A 22,636-nucleotide genomic window follows, 5' to 3' on the forward strand; every position below is an offset into this window, starting at 1 on the left:
CATAACATGCTCCAAAACCATTAATATGCCAAATGTTTTATATTGTAAATCAAAATCTTTGTGAAGATTTATTTTATCTTTAAAGTATTTCTATATATGATCCTTGTCAAGATGCTAAAAAATACAGTGAGTGTTATTCTGAAAGGCAGGAATAGCCAAAGGCTAAAAGCTGAACTTTAACGCATGATCCACAAGAGGTAAAGCAAAGAAACTCAAAGAGAAATCTTTTCTCCTTAAACCTGTGTCTTGCTAGCCTTAGGTTGGATCCAGATCCTAACAGGCTCCATAGTCTTGAATGTAAATTAATACAGCTGAGCACATTTGTTAGCTGTAAGCATTAAGAGCAGTGTGTTGATTATTCTTAATTGCCACAGCCAAGCTGAAGTTAGCTCCTGACTGCAAATGTCTCCTCCTTGCCCTGCTGCATATGCAGTGGTTGAAGAGAGGCTTTGTGCTGGAGTAGAATGGAGCAGGACCATGCACATCAGCAAACTTGGTTAATTTAAGAACTAAACATGGGAGGAACTTGCATAGTAATGCACAAGGCATGGAACACCTCAACAGCTTGGGCTGCTGTTAAAGGAAGCCCAAGTTCTGTAGTAGATGTCAGAGTAACCTAATTGTATTTACACTTTTAGGAGTGCTCTTGAGAGAGTGCTTTTAAGGGCTAGATTACAATGAATGTAAATGCATGTCCTCTCTGCTGCAGGCACGCCGGAGAGGTCACATTCCATCCTGCTGCAATATTCCATCAACGGTGGCATCACTTGGCACCTAATAGATGAGTTTTACTTCACACAGACCACAGATGTCCTCTTCATTAACGTTCCTCTGCCCTACATGGCCCAAAGCAATGGGACACGATTCAGGCTCTGGCAACCTTACAACAATGGTAAGGAAAAGACACCCTTGGGACTCCAGGTCCACACTTGCACAGCTCAGCCTCTGTAGGAGGAAAGATATTTGAACTCAACAATAACAAAGGCTCTTACATCATTTTTCCTTATATTTGACCTCTTCAATTACATTTATCACAGTATTATGTTTACTGTTCTTATAAAGCACTGTTCTTATAAAGCTGATGTATGCTTTAAAGTGAAAGTACCTTAACCTAATAACCCTTGACTGTAGGCAGAAAACTCTCAGCCTTGGTCTTGGAGGAACTGGGAGAAAAGCAACACCAATAAAGTTAATTTTACTCAGGTTCTTCTCATCATTTTTAATGGACCTGAGTCTTGTTTACATCGCAGCCCCATAAGAATGCCCCAATTACACTAAAGTGTCTCAAGTGTAAATGGAAACTGGTTCTACCTTGCTCAGAATTAACTAGGCATTAAAAACCCATTTAGAAAGAGAATGCAGTGAGCAGTTAATGTTTTGATTAAATTGTAAAGGGCTATAGAAAGCCGGAAGAGAAACACAGCATTCCTCCTGATTACAGGAAATGTGTCATCTGAAGGAAGCTCTGGCTCCTTTCTGCTCTCATTTATTCTAAGCACATCTTGTAGCACTAAAGAATTCTTACTATCATTTAGACACAGTGACACAGCAATTATTCATTCCATACAGGCACATGCCTAGTACACATCTAACCAAAACAAAAAGTAATCCAAATCCAGTCCTAAGAAGCCAGTTACAGTTCAGTCTTCTGGTGAGACCTGCCTCAAACATTAAACTAAGCATCTCTTGAGGAGATTAATTTTATTTTATTTTTAATTTTATTTTAAAGAAGCCTTTTAATTTTTATTGATTTTTATTGATCTTTTAGATAGATGGGAAAACCATTTAAACAAAAGATCTGGCAATGTAACCCTTCCTTGACAGTTAAAGCTCCAATAGCCCAACTTACCTGAAGTGTAATCCATTGGAGGGAAGGTCAGAGTTTCCTTCTGTCTTAAAGAGCTCTTGCCAGGAAAACACAAGCTGCTGAGTGTAAGGAAAAAGGTGTAGAATGACATCATGGTTCAGGCTGCTTGGGCTTTACAGTAACTGCTCATGTTGATGCTTCTAGGACATGGGAGTGCTGGCTGATGAGAAGGTCACCATGAACCAGCAATGCACACTTACAGCCCAGAAAGGCAGGTGTTTTCTGGGCTGCATCAAAAGCAGCATGGGCAGCAGGTCATGGGAGGTGATTCTGCCCTCTGCTCCACTTTTGTGAGACTGAACCTGGAGTGTTGTGTCTAGCTGTGGAGCCTCCAACACAAGTAGGACATGGAACTGTTAGAGTGGATGCAGAGGAGGCCATGAAGATGATCAGAGGGCTGGAGCACTCTTCTGTGAAGAGAAGGCTCAGGGGAGACCTTAGAGCAGCCTTTCAGTATTTGGAGGGGGCTGCAGAACAGCTGGGGAAGGACTGTTTGCAAAAGCCTGTGTCCTGCTTTCAGAGAGCCTCCTCTCACAGGCAAGAGACTAGAGGGAAAGCAGCACAAAAGAAGCCCTGAGCTCAGGTCAGGATTTTAATGAACTAATCCAATGCACAAGGACCTCAGCCTGTTTCACAGAAAAGCACAGCAAAAGCAGAAGCTGCAGCATAATCCAGCCATAAAATGATTCCCCAGGCCCTCAGCCAGCCCAGAGGAAAAGACCAATACCCCAAACCAGAAACCAGAAGCAGCAATCAGAACAGGAGGCCTCTCATGTTCCAATCTGAGCCTCAAGCCCCATGCTACTTTGCTCCAGCCAGCACTTTCATTGTGAGGCTGGCATGATGGCAGCATGGTGTAGAATATAAGCAGCAGATTTAATTGGCTAAACCCATGACAGCATGTAGTGATAGGACAAGAGGTGATGGCAGAAGATGGAAGAAACTAGATTTAGACTCAACATTTGAAATAAATTCTTCAGCTTGAGGGTGGCAAGGCACTGGAACAGGCTGCCCGGAGAAGTGCTGGAGCTCCTTCCCTGGATGTGCTCAAAGCCAGGGTGGATGGCGCCTTTGACAACTTGCTGTAGTAGATGTTCCTGCCCAGGGCAGGCCAGTTGGTATTAAATGATCTTTAAGACTTCTTCCAACCCAAACCACTCTGTGATGTTTCTATGATTCTTTACTAAGGATGGAAGTGCTGCCAGAGCTTCAAAGTAAATGTGATTTAAACAGACAGTAATTGTTCAACACCGGTTTTTCACTCTTCAATTTGCTGTGACTTTTACAAACTTTAGAGTAATAAATGTTAACTCTTTAGGGTTTGCTGCAGAGCAGTATGGGGACAGTTTCCATGGAAAATGAAAATAGTGAAGCCATGTTTTCAGCACTCTTTTCTCCATGTAATCCATAAATATTGGCAAATGTTCTGCTTGCTTATAATGGTAGTATTAGATCCTAATAGGAATATTTCCCTTTCCTTTGTAGGCAAAAAGGAAGAAATATGGATTATTGATGACTTCATTATTGATGGAAATAACCTAAAGAACCCCGTGATCCTTTTGGATACATTTGACTTTGGTCCCAAAGAGGACAACTGGTTTTTCTATCCTGGTGGAAACATTGGACTTTATTGCCCATATTCATCTAAAGGAGCTCCGTAAGCATCTCTCAGCAACAAACTAGAATGAGGTGACTGTGATAAAGTGAGACTAAAGCAATCCTTTGCTCTTTCTGCAGGGAAGAAGATTCGGCTATGGTATTTGTTTCAAATGAAGTTGGAGAGCACTCCATTACAACAAGGGACCTGAACGTAAATGAAAACACTATAATCCAGTTTGAGGTACTTGTCCTCAGAGTTATTTTGCCTTTTGCTTAGAGTTCTGTGTCTTCAGGTTCTGCTCTTTGCTGTATTTGCCCAGCTGTTAGGATTACCAGGTAGAGAAGTCTTGTTTGGGTGGTGTTGGATTGGTTGATGGGTTGAACGCGATGATCTTGAAGGTCTCTTCCAACCTGGTTTATTCTATGTATTCTATGTATTCTAATTTCCCTTGTAGTTGCTTTGATTATACTTTCCCTCATGTGAATGTATCATGAAGCTTTTAATATACAGATAAGGGAAATTTCTGCTTCAAAGTCATCTGATTCCTTCCCTAAACTGCCACTTTGCCTGTAATTACGTACTTTCACTGGCAGCATTAAAGTCCATGTCCTACAAGTTGGAGCAATGGCAGACAAGGCGATGAGCAAAATCCAATGAGGGTTCAGATTGCCACTTCACAGTCTGCTCAGGATGGGCACACAGCATTTCCACAAACTTCATCTGTGACACTAGAAATTACTGTTTCCTGCTTGCTGGCTTAATTGCGCTGCTGAACTTTCTCAGACAGCCAAAGTTCTGCTTTTCTTTTGCTTCTGCTCATTCTTTCATAGATCTTCTAGAGGAAGCTGCTCTTTGGCCATGGTGGCCTGAATTCATGCTGTCATGGGGAGTTATTTAAAGCTCAAGAATAAGGATCATATTGGTTTTGCTTCTCATATAGTCAGTGGAAACAGATGCCCCTATGACCACACATGGTCTAAACTAACCTGTGCTTCAGATTTATCCTAAAATCTAAACTGTTCATTGGCTGGGGCAGCTACTGGTGGGAGCAACCATTTAGCCTGCTATGTATTAGTTTAGGGAGGGTCATTATAATGTCATTAAGCAATTGCCAATGAATCTTTTATGTAAATTGCCATAGTTACTAGGGTGCTTTTAAGAAAGATGAAGCATGCTGTAGCATAAACAGCAAATTATGCCAGTTTAGGAACAATTACTAAAATTATCCTCAGGGTTTTCGAAGAAATCTAGGCTTAGCTGTACACTCTTGCACGCTTCAATTTGTCATGCAGCTAATCCATAAATTATTGAATGCAAACCATTTTCTGGTTTAAAATATAGATTACAGCCTGTAGAACAAAAATGTTTGAAGTCACTTTAGGATATTAACAAGTTTTCAGAGCATTAACCTCCTAAAATCTACATGCTTACTTCCATATGTGGTAAGAACATTGTTTCCAGCTCACATTTTTGAGGACTTTAGTATAAATTAAGAAATTATGCATAATGCAGTAGAGTTTATCTCTGTCTCAAGAGTCAAAACATCATTGGGTCAAGCATCTCTCTAAGCTTCCAGATGAGTAGACAACCCTTCTCATCAAATCTAGGTTGATGGGTCTCGTGCACTGAAGAGTGATGAAGGAAGTTTGATGTAGGTTGCATTTTCAACATTCATGCACAATTCCAAGTATCACTGGGCTTTAGAAATAAATAGGTTTTCCTTATAGAGCAGCATGTTAGAAAGACACATGCTTTCCACTAAAAAGACATGTAAAAAAACCCCAAATGTTTCTGGGTTAGTGCACACTTTGTATTCCATCATCAAGGCAGGGTTATTTACGGCGTGGTAAGTATGGCACATCTTACTTTATATCACAGAGTCATTCTGTAAGGCGACTAATCCTTATTCTTTTATATAAACAATTCAAAAGTAAAATATCTTAGCAGCAGTGAGAAAGAAAAGCAGACTAATTTGCAATGAGTACATGCAGAAAGTATGTCTCAAATTCTGTACAAAACATCTTATATTTTTTCAGTAATAGAATTGTTTTTCGTGTAAGATTTCTGCCTTTTTAATGCTCTCTATATCAAGAACCTTGTAAGAATACCTTGAGAAGTTTGACACTGGCAAACTCATTTACTGTGACAATAAATCTAAAGCCAGTCCAGCTATGATGCTCTTTTAATGCTGTCTCCTAGGGCTTTGCAGCTATACATGAGCAAATGGGTAGTGAGCATGGTAGCTGAAGAACATACTGAAGTGATAGAGCACACCCTGAGGAAGAAGCTCTTTCTTCTTCAAGTGTACCATTACAGAGGACTTACAGAGCAGCTCAGCAGTTTAAAGAGGAAGTTTATGTTTACACATTTTCTTTTAATATTTCTGGGTTTACAAATGCATGTTTTTTGTGTGCTGTGATAACTTCTGTACCTGCTTGGAGGACTGCAAGAGCTGATGGATTTGTCCAGCAACATTAGTAGCTCTGCTCTGGGTTTCTTTCTAATTAACTTTACCGTTTTCCCTTTGTAAAAGTAGTTGGGGACCTTCTATTGCATTCATTTGTTGATAAACCAGAATATTATATGCCCATGGACAGTCAGGGTAAGAGTTCATGTTCACCTGCTTGTTCCGAGTACAATGTCTTAGTTGTTAAATGAGTTCCCAAGTCACCATTTTTCTGGCCTAAATAAATACCTTACCAAATAGGACAAGCTGACTAAGATAAAGAATGATTAGGAACCCCACAACCAGCCCTATGTCATCTGCATTTCATGTCTTGGTCCACAGATCAATATTGGCTGCACTACTGACAGCTCCTCTGCTGACCCAGTAAAGCTGGAGTTCTCACGAGACCTGGGGGCAACCTGGCACCTGCTGCTCCCCTTGTGCTACAGCAGCAGCAGCCACCTCAGCTCCCTGTGCTCCACTGAGCATCACCCAAGTAGCACTTACTACGCAGGCACCACCCAGGGCTGGAGAAGGGAGGTCATTCATTTTGGAAGGCTGCACCTCTGTGGGTAAGTGTCCAGCTCCTGTTCTTGCCCAGCTTTTCCTTTGTTTGTTTTTAATTCTAGGAGTGAGCAGCACTAGAGCAGATGACTGATTTTTCTCCACTTTCGTCCTGAATATTAGTTAGTGTTCAGGTGATTCCCCAAATTATGTTGTGCCTACTGCTAATGTAGAATAACCACAGATATTTTCCTGGAGGTGTGTTGCATGGTAAAATCGATGGAAAAGTGACTGTTCTTAGAGCACTAAGTACTCTTCGCTACAGTGTCTTAGCCATTTGAATTCATCAACGATATTCTTGCATGAAAATTTAGAATTCGTTTTTAAAAAAGCAGTAAAATGTGAGTTAGTGTAAACTTAATTGGACTTCAGTGTAAGGAAATGGACTGTTCTAAATACTTGAGGTCTCTTGTAGCTGTAAAGTTCTCTGATTCTAAGAAATTAACTGCTGAAGTCACTCAGAAACTCAAAGTCTGTGGAAAAAAATAGGTTGGATGACAACAGATACACAGCCCAGAAACACAATACATGCTACCAGGTCTAATAATGTGTAACTATCCAAAGCATAATACAATGCTATCTGCTGTGCTAGCATCAATTCAGTTTATGTGAAAGACCACATCCTTAAGGATTAAACCAGAGCATGTATGAAAGAAAATGACCCTTTACCCAACTACCAATGCAACCCTTCAAATGAAAATTTTGACTACACAGACTCCTTGCTCATTTAAACCTTCCAGGTATTTTGGTTCATCCCTCTGTTTCTGAGTATTTCTGTCCTGTTTGCCTGCCTTCCCTCCTATTCCTTCTCCAACACACCGGGCCAGAAGCCAGTCAAACCCAGCAGTGCAAAGCAGCTACCATGGAGCATTTAATGCCATGAAATTCTTGGGCCAGGGGGCTGAAAGATTATTTTCTCCACCAGAATCCTTTGGAATAACAAGAAAAGCACTCCAAACTTGATTTCTTATGTAACTCTAAAAAACCCCAGTCTTGTCATCCCCTAAGTGTGAAGATGAAGATGACAACATTTTGTGTTATTTCCACAGCATGTGTTGTTTTAGAAATTAATATGTTCTCCACAGACACTTTGAAAGAACTGTTAAATAAGACTTTGTGTTCCAATTATGTCCTGAAGGAAAAGCCTAGGGCCTGATGAGCCAGTGAAGAAACGCTTCAGCGAGACCAGTATTTCACTGTCTGCTTCAGACACAATTCACGCTTTACCCTTTCCAAGAGGGAACCTGAGCGAAGGAGCTGATATGCCTCTAGGGTGGAACAAATCAAGCCCATGGGACACAAGTCTCCTTTGAAGAGGAGTTTACAACACCTTGAGCCTCACACTTGTATTTTCATCTCAGGCTGCACTAAAATCAGTGGTTTAGACTTCCAGCAGGACTCTGCTTCTCCAGTACCTTTCTTGAAACTCTCAGTAGTGTCCCCACTCATCAGCTCTCCCTTACATCTGTATCCCCTCATAAAAATCCCTTTTCAGCAAATAAAGACAAAAAACCTCATCAGCTGCCTGTGCTATTGATTCACCTGCTGCATTTAGATATCTCTAACAAGACACATTAAACATGCAAGGCAATTAAGTGCTTTTCCCTTCACACTATTCTAGTTTCCTTCCTCCTTTAAAACGTTTCCTCAGCTGGGAATAAAATGAGTCTCTCAAGTGTTTTTCCCTACCTCAATTTGTTTTCCCTCCTTCCCCAGTCAGTTCCTCTAAATATAAATATGCAGCATCGATGTGAGGAGCACTTAGAAGGCAAATTAAAAATGACAGGACAGCACCCAAAGGAGAATGTATTTTAAATTAACAATGTGAAATACCAATCCAGTTTAAGAAGAAGCTACTTGAAAGCAAGCTGAATGCCTGGTGACATGGCAGGTCAGGTTTTCATTCTGTGTAACTGAGGACAAGATCCTATCACCCCAGTGCCACAGGTAGTCTCCCTGGGAGCAAGGTGGCCTCCTGAAGTACGATTTCACTCTCCAGGAGAGGGTGAAAGAGGCCTGGTCTGAGCCAGGCACTCTACACCAAGACCACAGGCATTCATCCTCCCCATGAACAAGAGAGTAGTTAGATTTCATGTCCCATTTTTAGGTCCAACATTCAGTTTTGGTATCATAGCTTATGAATGATGCTATTTTGATTTCTGCCAGCACTTGAGTTGGATGTCAACATAAAGGTGCAGGAATTGTAATTGGGTACAGCAGTCAGTTTCCAGGATTGAGCAACAGCTTAATCAAGGCAGTTCTGACAGAAGTAGTACTATCTGTGCACAGTAGGGTGTGTATCTGTAAAACCACAGCAAGATGGAACTGTTATTTAAAGTAAGGACACTTCTTGCCTTTTTAGGTTGGCAAGGTTCAGGTGGTACCAAGGATTTTACCCTGCTGGATCCCAGCCAGTGACATGGGCCATTGACAACGTGTACATTGGCCCGCAGTGCGAAGAGATGTGCAATGGGCATGGCAGCTGTATCAATGGCACAAAGTGCATCTGTGACCCTGGGTACTCTGGGCCAACCTGCAAAATAAGTACCAAGAACTCTGACTTCCTTAAGGATGACTTTGAAGGTATCTTTTCTTTTGTTTTCTGTGGCTGGGGTGGTCTGAATTCTGCCTGTCTGTCTTGGTGGAACTCAGGGCTCAAGGCATAAATTAGCAACAACTTCCTCACCCCTTCATGCTTCTGAATATAATTTGTGCTGGGGGGTATTCCTAAGAACCAAGAAGTTCAGATGTGATTCTCAAGCATGGTTTGTAAGTGTCTGATGGCTATCAGTTGCCTGATTAGGAGTTGTCTGAGTCTGTGAAGTTGTTAGTGCTGGAATACAAACTCTTCACTGAAAGAAATAATTTCCTGAAATTCTACATGTAGGAAATAATTTTGTAAGAAAATGATGGGTTTGATGGCAGTTTGCTGTTAGCACAGACAGAGCACAGGCAAGTAAGACAAATAGAGGAGGGCTTTAAACTTGTTTTGTTCCTTACTGCATGAGAAATCAGAGTGGCCCTAGTAAAGCAAACATGGTTTCAGAGCAGGCTGGCTCTCAGTGCTGAGGGCTGCTGCAAGGCAGACCCCAAGCAAGCAATGGTTGGAGGGAACTTAAAGCCTCATGCGTGCCTGGGCGCACACAACATCCATGTGCACAATTCTAAAACCACCACAAGGTTTCCCCACTAACAAGCATGGCAAGAAGAGCACAGCTTGAATAAAGCAGCACCTGTGAATCACACTCATCCCTTCATAGCTGCTGCTTCTTATTGTAAATGTTGCCAGCCCTTGCTCACATGCCATCACCCAAGCCCAAAGTTTCTTTATAGATTTGGGTAGTTCCTTGTTATCCTATGAAAAATGGAGAAAAGTAGAACATCCTGTGAGTACTTGAGACCAGAAACCCAGATTTCCTACTCTGGGTTTGTTTTCTTCTGTTTTGATGTGTGGCAATTTTGCAGTGTATTGTGCTGCAAACGCAGAACATTTCTTCCCTCTGCTTCTGACATTTAACTTAGCCCTCTTCCTCTGGAAGGGGTACTCTGGCAGTATGAACATTGCAGAATAAACCATAAATTTGTATTCACTGTGTGTTCAGGTCAGCTGGAGTCAGATAGATTCCTGCTTGTGAGTGGTGGGAAGCCATCAAGGAAATGTGGTATCATGTCTGGAGGAAACAACCTTTTCTTTAATGAAGAAGGCTTACGCATGCTGATGACTCGAGACCTAGATTTGTCACAAGCCAGGTAATGCAATTTCAAAGTTGTTTCAGATTTCACTGCAGAAATAATATACTGAGGAATAATATCTTTGTGATACTTCTATGATAAAGGCAAGGTGATACACTCTGATCTTTAAAACATACTCTATTTTAACCACTGTTAGCATTTTAAATTAAATTAAACTTGAACTTTAATAGCATTAACCCTTTAAATGTTTTAGGTTTGTCTGGGTTTTTTCTCCTTGAATAAGAACTCTAGGATCTGGTGCCAAGCCTTCAGTAGTTTATGCAAAGTTTTGAATCATAGAATCATAGAATGGTTTGGGTTGGAAGGGAAAATAGACGTCCCTGCAGTAAGCAGGGACACAGAGAGAGTGATTGCCCATTAGAATGTGCTGCCCGGGCAGGTGGTGGAGGCACGATCATTGGAGGTGTTTAGGAGGAGACTTGATAGGGTGCTTGGTTGCATGGTTTAGTTGATTAGGTGGTGTTGGATGATAGGTTGGACCTTCAAGGTCTCTTCCAACCTGGTTTATTCTATTCTATTTTTAACTAGATGGGGTTGCTCAGAGCCCTATCTAACCTGATATTGAATGTTTCCAGGGATGGGGCATTTACCACCTCTCTAAGCGACCTGTTTCACCCTCATTGTAAAACATTTCTTCCTTCGATCTAGTCTGTATCTACCCTCTTTTAGTTTAAAACCAAGTACCCTTTGTCCCCATTAAGTACTGAAATTCTGGTCTTCCTGGAGCCTTCTCCTCTCCAGGTTGAACAACCCAAATTCTCTCAGCCTGCCTTTGTAACAAAGGTGTTCTATCCCTCCCATCACTTTTGTTGCCCTCCTCTGGGCCTGCTCCAAAAGGTTCATATGTTTCTTCTGCTGAGGGCTGCAGAGCTAGATTCAATACTCATGGTGGACTCTCCCCAGAGTAGAGGAGAGTCGAATCCCTCAAGTCCATCAAGATGCTGGCCACAGTTCTTTTATGCAGCCCAGGATACTGCTGGCCTTCTGGGCTGCAAGTGGACATTGCCATCTCAGGTCCAGCTCTTCACCCACCAGTACCTTCAAGCCATAGAATCAATAAGGTTGCAAAAGACCTCAAAGATCATCAAGCCCAACCTATCACCCAACACCTCATAACTACTAAACTGTGGCTTCAAGTGCCACGTCCAATCCTTTTTTGAACACCTAAGCCTCTGCAGGGCTGCTCTCAATCACATCATCTCCCAGCCTCTGTTGATACTGGGAATTGTCCCCAACTAGGTGCAGAAACCTGCACTTGTTGAAATTCATGAGGTTCACACAGGTGCACTTTTGTCCAGATTCTTCTTTGTCTTATAATTCTTTTATTTCTGAAGCTCACTTTCTTCTTACTGTGCACATTTGTGCCAGTAATTCACAGAGACGTTCCCATCAAGCTACCTGCAAAGGAGAAGTTAAATCACTGAGACATTCTAAGCAAGCCACATCAAAATAATGTACACTGATACAAATTAAACCATAGCCTACATTCATGCATGCTAATAAACAAGCATTGTTCTCTAATTTATTTGGTACCTTAGCTTGTATCTTTGTGTTACTACTTTGAAAAGATTCCATTTTCCCAAAAACTTTTTTCCACTGATCTCTGAGAGGAGCAAATTCTGGAAGGAGTGAACACCTGAGTTGTCTTTCATGTTCTGTAGGAAACACTTTAACAGGCATTTTATCTCTTCTTGACTTGTCTTTGTTACCAGTGAAGCTTTAAATAATGGCTTCATTGCAGAGCCTTGTGGTCAATAAAGATGCCTAATTTCTAACCATCACGTTTTCCAGCTCAGCAGTGAGCTGGCCCTCAGTGAGGTGTAATGTTAAAAATCTCTGTACTGAATTTGCAAGGTACCATACAGCAGACTTTTTGCAGAACCTGGCAAATACAAAAACATCACTTCTCTGCACTGATTTGATGTCTTAGATGGTTCTGAAATTAAAAGAGTGGTTAACAACATATACAAGAGATCTTGTAAGTTGCTCCATTGGTCTGAATGACATGTTTTCCTTATTCTCCATGTTCAAACCTTCATTTATCTCTTCTCCATGATAGTCTGTAGTTGAATTTGCATATATTGACCTGCAGGTGTTATATGGAGATAAATGACTTCTGTCTTAGTAAAAGAAAAACAAAGCAGTGCATTTAATTTCTTGTATATGCTTGTGAAAAACAGCAGTTATCACATACAACTACGTTCTGTTCTGAGCAGCAGGGCAGGCTGCAGTGGCACTGCTGAGGGCTGTTCCTTAGCAATCTCAAGTAATTGCAGCCACCTGAAAAGCACAGCAGATCTGGATGTGACACAGATGTGCCCAGTTCTGTGCAGGACTTGGGGAGAGTTTTCAGTTTATGTTAGGACTGACAAGAACTATCATTTCAATAAAATTATTTAAGGGTACTCAATTCATTGGTCACATTAAACTTCACTTGTCTTGTGAGGAGATCCCCTGAAGCACATAGATAAGCTGTGGTGTCTGTCAGCCATGCTGAGCACCCGGGGACTGAAAACAAGTGGACTCTCCAAACCACTATCCACTGCCATCATGTCTATATTTTAAACGGTTTAGCAGAGGATAGTATGTCAAAATCATGGTGATGCCAATAGCTGAAGCCACACAGCATGGAAGATCAGTAGGTGTCACAACTGATCAAATGCCCTCCGGTGCTGAATTACTAGAAGAACATCTATGCATCTTAGTATTGCTAGATTTACAAGAAAAGATTGCTTTTCCATTTCAAAATAAACAGAGCCTTTCTAAAATATCTGTGGGATGAGAAGAAAGATATTTAAAACTACTTTTTTATTCATTATACATTATGTTAACCTTTATTTGAGTAAGTTGTTACTATGTTAGTAAAAATCCAGATAGAAGAGCTGCAGTCCCCAGAGAGCAGATTTGACAGAGACTAGGTCACCTGGGTTTATTTCCTTTGAGTTATGTGGCAAACATCAGAGTAAATCTGAGAAGGCACAAAGACTTGCCAGCAGTGACTCAAATCCATTACAGCTGATATGTTGATCCGTGAGGGTTCCCAGTGCTCCTTTACAGCACAAGCAATCTGTTATGTCTAGGATGTGGAGGTGGATATAATCTACAGCAAAAGAAGTTATATATAGCAGCAAGAGAAAATGTGAGTCACCATGAGGACTGGAATTAATTGACTTGCAGGTCTAGTGTTTTATTGAAGCTTTGTCTGCCCAGCACCGCTGCAGCTTCCACTCCCAGCAGACCTACCTGCAGATCAAACCAGATTTTGGACACAAATTTTCTTCTGCACCTTTTCATTTAACCATGACCCAGGCAGCACTAATGTGATAGTAATGAGAACAGATTCCACACTCCAATGCCATGCAAGAGCTGTTCAAACATGAATTAATGCTGGTAATATCTCTGTGAGTCCAATGGGCAAATATCATTACAGCAGCGGTTCCCTCCACTCAAGTGCACAGTAAAGCTATTTATGAGCATCAGCTAAGGGGAAGAATTTCACAGTTTGATGCAGGTCTATTGTGCTGCTTTGGAGAAGCTAATTAAATAGGGGATGAAAGCACTGCTGCCTCTGGGTGGCTTGGGCTGATTTCAGGGAAGCTGGCACATGGAAGCACTGTGATTTAGACAAATTTCCCAAGCTGATTCAATGGACAACGTGATGCCTGCAAACGATAGCTGCTTTGTTCTATGCAGATCTTCTCTGGTTTGTGCCAGTGGAAAACCAGGATGCTTATTTTGGATTTAAGCATTCCAGCAAATTCAGAGCAAATTATGATCTGTTTAGGTCACTTGCTTTTCTGCCACTTAAATCCATACTCACGGGCTAGAGGGATAAAAATTTCACCCAGGATTATATCCCTGATATTTACAATACCATCTGCTCTGCAGACAATAGCTTAAAATATAAATGACCAGCTTTGTTCAGGCTCTTCTGCCTGGCAAACTACCACACAGGCAAAACGAATTTTTCTCACCCTACCTGCTTCTCTACTCATATTCCAAAGCCTTGGAAATCCTAAAATCTCCTGGAGTTGACTTACAACAAGAAATCACAGGGCTAATCAACAGACAAACTCCAAGTCTCTCTAGCTGTTTTTCTAGGATGTTTCAGAAATCTTTCCAGTAATTGCTCCCACTGTTAGATTTGTGCAGTTCTTCATGAGACTGGGATGTGGTAAGGGGGTGCCTGACCCCAGGAGCCAGCCTGTGCTGCTGCAGTATTCGCTAAATGGGGGCCTCACTTGGAGTCTTCTCCAGGAGTTCCTCTTCAGTAACTCCAGCAATGTGGGACGATACATTGCCCTGGAAATTCCCCTGAAGGCCCGCTCCAGCTCCACTCGGCTCCGCTGGTGGCAGCCCTCTGAGAACGGTCATTTCTACAGTCCTTGGGTAATTGACCAGGTAAGGACTATTGGGGATTTTAGTGCAACTTTACACTGTTTTCAGTCTGAATGTTTTCCTTTTGTTGGTATATGTCATTTCACTGGTTAAAGCAAAAACACTTTGTATAAAGATACTCCAGGATTATAATCGTATAGCAGGATAACAGAGTATGAGTACTGTGTGCTGATCTGAGGGGTTAATGCTCTGCTGCCATGTGGGGTACTGAGTGCCCACTTTGGAACTAGACAGTCTTTTATTCCTGGGTAGATCCTCAGGTTCACATTGTAGAAGGTCTAACCATGCAACATGCAAGTCACTCAGACTTCAAAAAGCTTCATCAGACATTTGTCCAAATACACTTGGTAGAATGTAATAGGGAAAACTATACAAGAAAGTCTTCTGACTTTGAAAATAAAGTTTAGTTTCAGATTTGGGATTTCATTCTATAAAGATTATCATATTGGTTTGTATGACTTGTTACAAATCTCAAGAAACCCCACAAAACTGATTGCATTCTAAGTAGTATTACTGTCTGACCAAGTTAATTTTACTTAACTATTCCTTAATTATTATTTTTTTTTAAGTAGTTAGTTCAGGTCCTTAGAATAAACCCAGAAACTGAACTCCCACCCACATTTAATGATGTGCTCACAAAATTTTAGTTCCCATTCCTCCATTTACCAACAAACAAATCCTCATTCTTTCATTCATCTCTCTACACTGGATGTAGCTATATTAGTTCAGAATAGTCAGAATTTTAATTCAGAATAACAAGTGAAAATTAATTCTACCTTGCTTGCTGCTGAATAGTAAAATGCTGACATCTTACAGTCAGTGGCAAAACAGAGACTATTTGCCCAGTTCTGTCAGCAGATGCAGTCTGACTGCAGGGCACCAGATTATAGCAGAGCTGAACAGACAGTAGGAAAAATGTCAGTGTAGTCACATTGCTCCTACCAACATTTATTTTTTGTGAGCAGTGCTACTTCATCCAGGATGGAGTTCCCTGGACTTGACATTTGTATAACTGAATTGAGCTCTTTAGGACCTCTGTTTAGGAAGAATATATTCCCCTTCCTCATAACCTAAACTCTTTACAAAGTATGTTTGTCCATTTTGGACCGGCAGAATTTACACACATAGTTGGATAAATCTCTTCCTCCTTTGGGGTGCTACATCCCATGTATGTTTGTGACGACTTGAAGACATTTTTCCTTTGCAATAACAATTCTTTTCCTAATGTTTCAGATTGTTATTGGAGGAAACATTTCTGGCAATACAGTATTAGAAGATGATTTCACCACACTGGATAGTAGAAAGTGGCTGCTGCATCCTGGTGGAACAAAGATGCCAGTCTGTGGCTCTACTGGGGATGCTCTAGTGTTCATTGAGAAAGCCAGCACCCGCTATGTTGTCACCACTGACATTGTTGTCAATGAAGATTCTTTCCTGCAAATAGATTTTGCAGCATCCTGCTCTGTCACAGACTCCTGTTACGGTAACAGCAACTTAGTAATTCCTGCCCTTTCTCTCATGTACAGGAAAGTTCACTTACCATTATATTAACTTGATACTAAATTAGGCAGGACACTACCTACTCATGCTTCCAGTCTTAATTAGCAAAGTATTTCATGTTGAGAATGGAGATTTAACACTAAAAATTCACTCACCCTTGTTGGTATCCACTTGTCCTTGTGTGGGCTGTTTTTGTGTTTAGACATCAAGTAGGCCTGATTGGGTGCTGAAGGGTCATTCTGCGTACATGAGGGCAGAACAAATGGGCCTATAGTCATCCAAAAACATTGCAGATTATCACCCCTGTCACTGCAACCACACTTCATGTTTTACACAGCCATAATACCTGGCAGCTGGAACATTTACTTAAAGTTACAGTTCTGTGACTATTATTATTTACTCCTTAATGGCTGCAGAAGAGTCTATCTTGAAGTCCTTAGTGAGCTTGAATAACTTTTTGTTTTTCACAATGAAAGTTTGTAAGCTGTAAGCATCAAAACAATGAAACTGCTGATTTTTGCTGAGAAATGAATACATTGGTTTAATGTGGCTAGACTGTGTTTGAATGAAAACAAGCTCACAGCCTAACAAACTCAATTTAAAATTGTTTATGCTGGATAATGAAATGAGTTGATTTGGAAGGGAGTGGAAGAGTGACTAAACCATCTTGTGACAGAGCCAAAATGTTTCAGTTTGGGTATTGCTCTGCCTTACACAACAATTGCATCCAGCTGAATCTCATCCTTTATCCTGAAAACCACAAAAAGTTGCTGGTCATGCTTATGTCAGGTTCTCACCCACTGCAGCTCAGAGACTGGCTTGACTTAGTGCTTACATCCTACACAGATGAGTGTCCTTTGCACCTGAGGACCCTACAGCTAGGTGGCAAGTGCAGAGCAATGCTGCAGCCTTCTGAGCTATACCTGTCAGCAACATGCAGTGTGTCCTCCAGCACTGCCACCGAGGAGGGTAGCTTTGTGGTTCTGACACAAGAGTTTGGAAAGTTCTGAGTGGTTGTTTTCTCAGCACAGGCTTGTGACTAACGCTGTCTGGGATTACCAGTTTATTGTACACCTATGCATGTCAGTCTCCAAACTAAGTAACCAACCATCTTTCCACCCTTAGCCATTGAACTGGAATATTCAGTGGACCTTGGACTGACCTGGCACCCGATTTTGAGAGACTGTCTTCCCACTAATGTGGAATGCAACAAGTACCATCTCCAGAGGATTCTCATTTCAGACACCTTTAACAAATGGACCCGGGTTACTTTGCCTCTGCCTCCCTATACTAGGTATTTCCCTCTAGTTTCCTACAGAATAAATCCATGTGCAAAACTATGTGCTGGGGCATGGACATTCTGGTGTTAAAATAATTCTACCTTGCCATTTTTGTTCCATCCTTGTGTATGGCCACAAATAAGTGTAAATAAATGAGGTCCCATCCTGCGGTGCATAACAACTGCAAAGCTACGTGCATTTACTTTTCTTAGCTATTTAAAGATAGGAATCTCTTTTCCTGGGAATAGACACCCAGAACTCTCACATTAGCAGCAGCCTCACTTAATTCTGGTTATTTTGGTTGCTGATTGGAGTGGCTAAATTCCCACCGCACCCTGTGTTTTCAGCCACTGGCTATGAGCTCGTGATTTAAATGCAGACTTTTCAGGTTTCTTCTTTTTACTGTGTATTCCTTGTATCCTTTGTCTCCCTCTCTCAGCTTTGACGCTCTCATCATTGTTATCACACATACCCTATTTTATCCTCCTTTCTCTTTTCCTACATTCTTTTATATTTGAGGGAAGAAAAATCGTGAGATGTGTTGGAAGGTGGCAGGGAAAGGAGTTGTTTGGAACTAGCTGTGCTATTGGGAGTGCTGCCACACTGTTCCCCACAGTGCTGTGAAAACTGATGGATTTTTCCTTCTGTTTGTCAAAAATATCCATCTAGGGATAACCGAGTAGTTCAGCCTTCCAGTCTGTGTCCTGCCTGCTGTGCTGTTTTGCAGTGATAGCTCTGATGCAGTCACACCTGGTAAAGCCCAGCAGAGCTAGCCCAGAGGAGAGCCCCGCAAACCACAGTAGTGTGGGCATCAGGCTCTCTGCACAGGTTGGCCCTGCAACTCTGCTCCTGCTGCTGAGCCCAGTCTCCTGACTCAGGCATAGGCTGAGCTAACTGCAGGCACAGAAGCACCACAGTGCAGGCACAGCCTATGCTGCTTTGAGGAGACTGTTACAGAAGATGTCAGCTGATGAACAACGGAGTTTGGAAATGGAAACCTTTCTTTTTTAGCAGCTGTACTGAGAGACTGCCCATGGAGCTGCCATGTATTTTGAAACTTGTGGCAGAAAAGTCCATATTCTATTTAATATCTTTAGAGCATCTAGAGTCTTCCTTGTCCCCAGTGCACAACATCAGGTAATAGTACTTCTGTAGGATTTGTTCCCAGCATTGAGAGTGGTGAAGCCCTGGAATGGGTTGTCCAGGGAGGTGGTTGAGGCCCTGTCCCTGGAGGTGTTTAAGACTAGGCTGGATGAGGCTCTGGCCAGCCTGATCTAGCGTGGGGTGTTCCTGCCCATGGCAGGGGGGTTGGAACTAGATGATCCTTGTGGTCCCTTCCAACCCTGACTGATACTATGATTGGTCTCCTCTGCTTCTTCTTTTGTACTACTTCACTACATACTGTTCATGAAATTCATTGTCCCAGCAGTTCTTGTATAAAGTCTGTAAATTTGTGTGTAGGAGGGGCTTTCCAGGGCAGAACAGCAGAAAACAGGACTGGGCGGGGTTGATGTTCCAAACCAATTGAAGTTGGACCTGAAAGCAACCTGCCATATGAGATAAAACTCAGGTTTATAAATAATTGTGATTTTAAGACTGAAAAGTGTTTTGTGTCAAAGAAGAACTCCAATGCCCTAGTGAGGCAAAGATTGTTCTTCAGTCCAATCCAATAACTATATTTGTTGGCTCGAGTAATACACCTTTCCAAAGGTATTAAGATATGGATTGCATGGGAGAAGGTGTAACAGCCTTAGCTCACAAGCAAGAGAGACATCAAACTTTAGAGTAAGGAACAGTGCAGCTAACAGGCCCTTTAGTTGAGATGTGATTTCATTTTTACACTGCTTGATTATTTCAAGCTGTGTAACAGCAGGTGTGTGCCTCCAATTGTTTGTGCCTGCATGTGTTAGGGATATGCAGGCAACATAGTTGATAGCTTGGCCTGGTGCACAGCACCCATACTTGCATAAGCCTTTAGGGCTCATAAGCCCCAGAGTGCTATCTTACCTCTGGCCTGTATAAGGCTGTGAAGGTAATGAACACTTAGTCCTAACTTGGAGCTGATTTTAGACTGCAAATGCAAATATAAAGCTGCTCCCCAGAGCATCAACTCCATAAATCATTAGCGAAGCACCGAACCTAAAGCAGGCAGTGTAGGTCACAGGTACTTGTCTTCATTCCTCAAGGACTTCCTCACAATTCGTCCATTTCCGTAGGCAGCTAGCCAAGCACAGCAGTAGATTTCTCTTTAAATAAACTTGTTATTCCTTCCCCTCATGCAACATATTCATAAATAAATAACTCGTGGGACAACACTGACCTTGCCATAAAAGGTAAGATCACCCAATGCATTTCTCAGATTTTGCTGTTTATTTATTTTAGCGTTTGCAATCACTGTGAGGTCTCTTGGGGTTACAACAGAAGACAGACTACCCAAAGGTCAATGCTGCCATCTAGTGCTAGGCAGCAAACATGGACTGGCTGGAACTTGCAATGGTGTATTTGCTGATAGAAATTCACCCACCCACAGCTCTTCAAACATAGGTGTCTGCTACTGCTGCACGAATCCAGTAGCTATTTGGTGTCCTCTGACTGTCTCATCTCGTCTGTCTTGGGAGCTGAGACAATACACCTACAGCTATATCAAGGCAAGGTGTTTGAACAGGGAGTTGTTTAATCAATACAATGAAATATTTACTGAAAGGAACCAGGACCACACCACAGATAATTTATTAATATTTCTAGTGAAGCCCTGAGTTGAGGGGAGGGAGGAAATTGCAAAGACAGGGTCATGCACAAGCCCTCTGTGGTGCCCTCACTTTTTCTCTGTAGATTCATAAATGGCAACTTATTTCCTAGATGCCAACCCACTCCCTAGAGCTGCTATTACCTAAGGGAAGTTGTCAGAATTTATAGAGAAAAGGTTGGGTTAGTTTTTTGATTTCAACTGAAGCAATAAAATTCAGACTCGGTATCAAACATGGATGATTTGGGTGATGCTGTCTTGATCCCTTTCCCAGCTCCTCCTCAGGTTTAAATTTCTGCTGGAACATGGCTAATGACTGGTCTGAGCTCCCCTTTGGGCAGACCACCTTTGGCCTATACTCCTCATGGCACCAACCACAGCCTATGTGCTTTGCTCTCACCAGCAAGCCCTTTCCCACCCCCACAGCATGCTTTGTCCTGCTCTCAAAATGTGGGCACTCTGCTATTCAGGGACATTGCTACTGCCACAAGTCAGACCTCTTGCAGGAGCAGTTTAGCCTCAAGATTGTAATTTCCTTTCAGCTGAAGTTTAGGTTGTCTGGCAATGTTACCTTTCTGGTTTTCTTTCTCTCACCAAGGTCTCAAGCAACTCGTTTCCGCTGGCACCAGCCCGCTCCATTTGATAAGCAGCAAACGTGGGCAATCGATAACGTCTACATCGGGGATGGCTGCATAGACATGTGCAGTGGCCATGGGAAATGCACACAAGACAACTGTGTGTGAGTGTCCTTTGCTCCCTGTCCTGCAGAATTTCACTCCTCTCTGTTATTTGAATGATCTGGTGAGAAAGACTTGGATATCAATTTTAGAAGGAAGGTGGAGTTTGCTGATAAAACTGAGCAGGGCACTGGGACAACTTGGGAACAGAAACAGCTAGAGGAAGGGTAGATGTGGGGGCTGGCTCTGCCAGACTCCTGCCATCCACATGTGTGGGCAATGCTGCTGGTCCTTTCCTCAGTGGCAATGCACTGCTTCTGTTGTTGCCTATGCTGCATCTTATTTCCCCTCCCACCAGCTAGTGAAAAGGAAATGCTTGAGTTTGCATTCCCCTCTAGGGATGTACAGTTCTGGAGCTCCTGTGATGTCATCCTTATTACTGAGGGATTTCACACTATGTCCCCTTGCCCTCATCCTGGTACTGTGTGCAGAGGACCTGGGCTGGAGGTGGAGTGATCCACTAAGCAGAAGAATATCTGGCAGTTCTTCATGAGGTCAGATTTTTGCCTGGGACTGATGTTGGCTAGAGGGCCTGATGCTTCTGCTCCATAGTAGGGTGTGCTGATGGAGGCACACTGGCTTGATCCTTAAACTCTCTCTATAACAGCCCACATAGAGCTCTGCAAAGCAAACAAACAACAGCCAGATCTCTGTAGATTTGTCTGTCTGGCAACAGAGAAATATCTTCCAGATGGATGTATTGCTTTTTGTCCAGCCAGAAATGGCAACAGAAATGGGAGAATGGTTGTATAATTGTGCTGCGGCTATGCTTGTTAGAAATAGATTCTGCTGCAAAACAGACATACGATTATGTTGTGCTCTGTCCTGACAGCACTGAAGTACCAAGGCATGATCTCCCTGCTGAAATCTGCATAGTAGCAGAACACATTTCCATGCTGTTACCAAGTCTTTGGCAAATTATAAGAAGGTTTTTCAGAGGAGAAAAAAAAAAATAGGGGGAACTATTAAAGAAACAACAGGCATCAACCAATCCCCTAAATTTTTACAGAAACTTACAGTTCAGCACCAGCAGAACATTGTTAGGCTTGACGCATTCCCTTGGGTTTATCTATCCAAGTACCATGTATTTGCTGACTTTCCTCCATGCTGGAGTGTACCCTGTAGCCTTCCTAAAGCTGTTTCTCTTTCATATTACCTACAGGAAGTGGTAGGTATTTGAAAACCCCATGTACAGGTTGTGTACTAGTAGATAAAGCAGACAGCTTCCAAGTGGAAGAAGATGGCACCAATTAAACCTCCATGAATTTGGCATTTGTTTTCCTCTGCAGCTGTGATGAGCACTGGGGTGGGCTGTACTGCGACGAGCCAGAGACTCCCCTTCCAACCCAGCTGAAGGATAACTTCAACCGCTCGCCCTCGAACCAGAACTGGCTGACAGTGAATGGCGGCAAACTGAGCACAGTCTGCGGAGCGGTGGCCTCAGGGATGGCTCTTCACTTCAGTGGGGTGAGTGCTCAGCACTGCATGTGGCAGGACACATGGGGCTGATCTTAAAAGCTGAATAAATAGCAAAGTGTTGAAAAACATCAGCATGTTAAACATGTAATACATTAAAAAATTGTTTGTCTAGCTGAAGGTCAAAGTCAGACAGGTCCTACAGACTGGGGCCAGACAGAGGCACTACAGGAGAGCAGATAACATGTTCCTGGCTATGCTGCAGCCAGAAAAATGAGACAGTGTGTGTGCCTCTTGAAAGGAGCTGTGGAGGGGCTTTTGAAGGCAGA

The 22,636-nt window shown here is 42.3% G+C and overlaps 1 protein-coding gene across 2 annotated transcripts in view; it reads left to right on the forward strand.

Annotated features, from left to right (window-relative positions):
- The window catches only part of RELN (reelin), a 277,932-nt gene that overhangs the window by 232,360 nt on the left and 22,936 nt on the right, over positions 1-22,636 (forward strand). For both annotated transcript variants that reach the window (XM_054178701.1, XM_054178702.1), the window contains exons 38-48: positions 710-892; positions 3,353-3,524; positions 3,605-3,707; positions 6,256-6,485; positions 8,840-9,060; positions 10,080-10,227; positions 14,373-14,631; positions 15,862-16,111; positions 17,254-17,422; positions 20,753-20,893; positions 22,181-22,358. In XM_054178701.1, the coding sequence (XP_054034676.1) occupies positions 710-892; positions 3,353-3,524; positions 3,605-3,707; positions 6,256-6,485; positions 8,840-9,060; positions 10,080-10,227; positions 14,373-14,631; positions 15,862-16,111; positions 17,254-17,422; positions 20,753-20,893; positions 22,181-22,358 (2,054 nt within the window). The remainder of the gene's footprint in view (positions 1-709; positions 893-3,352; positions 3,525-3,604; positions 3,708-6,255; positions 6,486-8,839; positions 9,061-10,079; positions 10,228-14,372; positions 14,632-15,861; positions 16,112-17,253; positions 17,423-20,752; positions 20,894-22,180; positions 22,359-22,636) is intronic.

The sequence above is a fragment of the Dryobates pubescens genome, chromosome Z, assembly GCF_014839835.1.
Source record: "Dryobates pubescens isolate bDryPub1 chromosome Z, bDryPub1.pri, whole genome shotgun sequence".
Taxonomy (NCBI): domain Eukaryota; kingdom Metazoa; phylum Chordata; class Aves; order Piciformes; family Picidae; genus Dryobates; species Dryobates pubescens.